The sequence below is a fragment of the Corvus brachyrhynchos genome, unplaced genomic scaffold (genome assembly GCF_000691975.1).
Source record: "Corvus brachyrhynchos isolate BGI_N302 unplaced genomic scaffold, ASM69197v1 scaffold21, whole genome shotgun sequence".
In the NCBI taxonomy this organism is placed as follows: Eukaryota; Metazoa; Chordata; class Aves; order Passeriformes; family Corvidae; genus Corvus; species Corvus brachyrhynchos.
In genome coordinates, this window is record NW_008236924.1 from 4,034,586 (window position 1) to 4,035,074 (window position 489).

At 67.5% G+C, this 489-nt stretch overlaps 1 protein-coding gene across 1 annotated transcript in view; it reads left to right on the plus strand.

Annotated features, from left to right (window-relative positions):
- The window catches only part of CPLX2 (complexin 2), a 24,714-nt gene extending 24,311 nt beyond the window's left edge, over window positions 1-403 (plus strand). Inside the window, exon 4 of the mRNA XM_008628971.2 lies at window positions 79-403. Coding sequence (XP_008627193.1) covers window positions 79-276 — 198 coding nt within the window. The 3' untranslated portion in view covers window positions 277-403. The remainder of the gene's footprint in view (window positions 1-78) is intronic.
- Window positions 404-489: the final 86 nt, after the last annotated feature.

Genomic DNA, 489 nt, shown 5'->3' on the forward strand with positions numbered 1-489 from the left:
CGTGCGGGGGGGATGGGCAGGGGGCACAGCGCGGGCAGTGCCCACTGCCTGCCCTGCTGAGGGCCTGTGTCCTCTCAGTACGGGCTGAAGAAGAAGGAGGAGAAGGAAGCAGAGGAGAAAGCTGCTCTGGAGCAGCCGTGTGAGGGCAGCCTGACGCGCCCCAAGAAGGCGATCCCGGCAGGCTGTGGGGACGAGGAAGAGGAGGAAGAGGAGAGCATCCTGGACACCGTCCTCAAGTACCTGCCCGGCCCACTGCAGGATATGTTCAAGAAGTAACAGCACCGTCAACCCTGCCATAGGGTGCTGGGGCATGGGCGCCCTCTCCCCTACACCTCCTCCATCAGTCCCCTTGGCCCTGGAGAGGGGGTGCCCACACCCCCTCCCATCCCCTCCTGCCCTGTCCCCCAACCAGACCAAAAGCCCGCCCCGTCCCGTCCAGGCAGGGCCCCCCCACCCCGCCAAAGGGGAGCAGCCCTGGCCGGGCAGCGC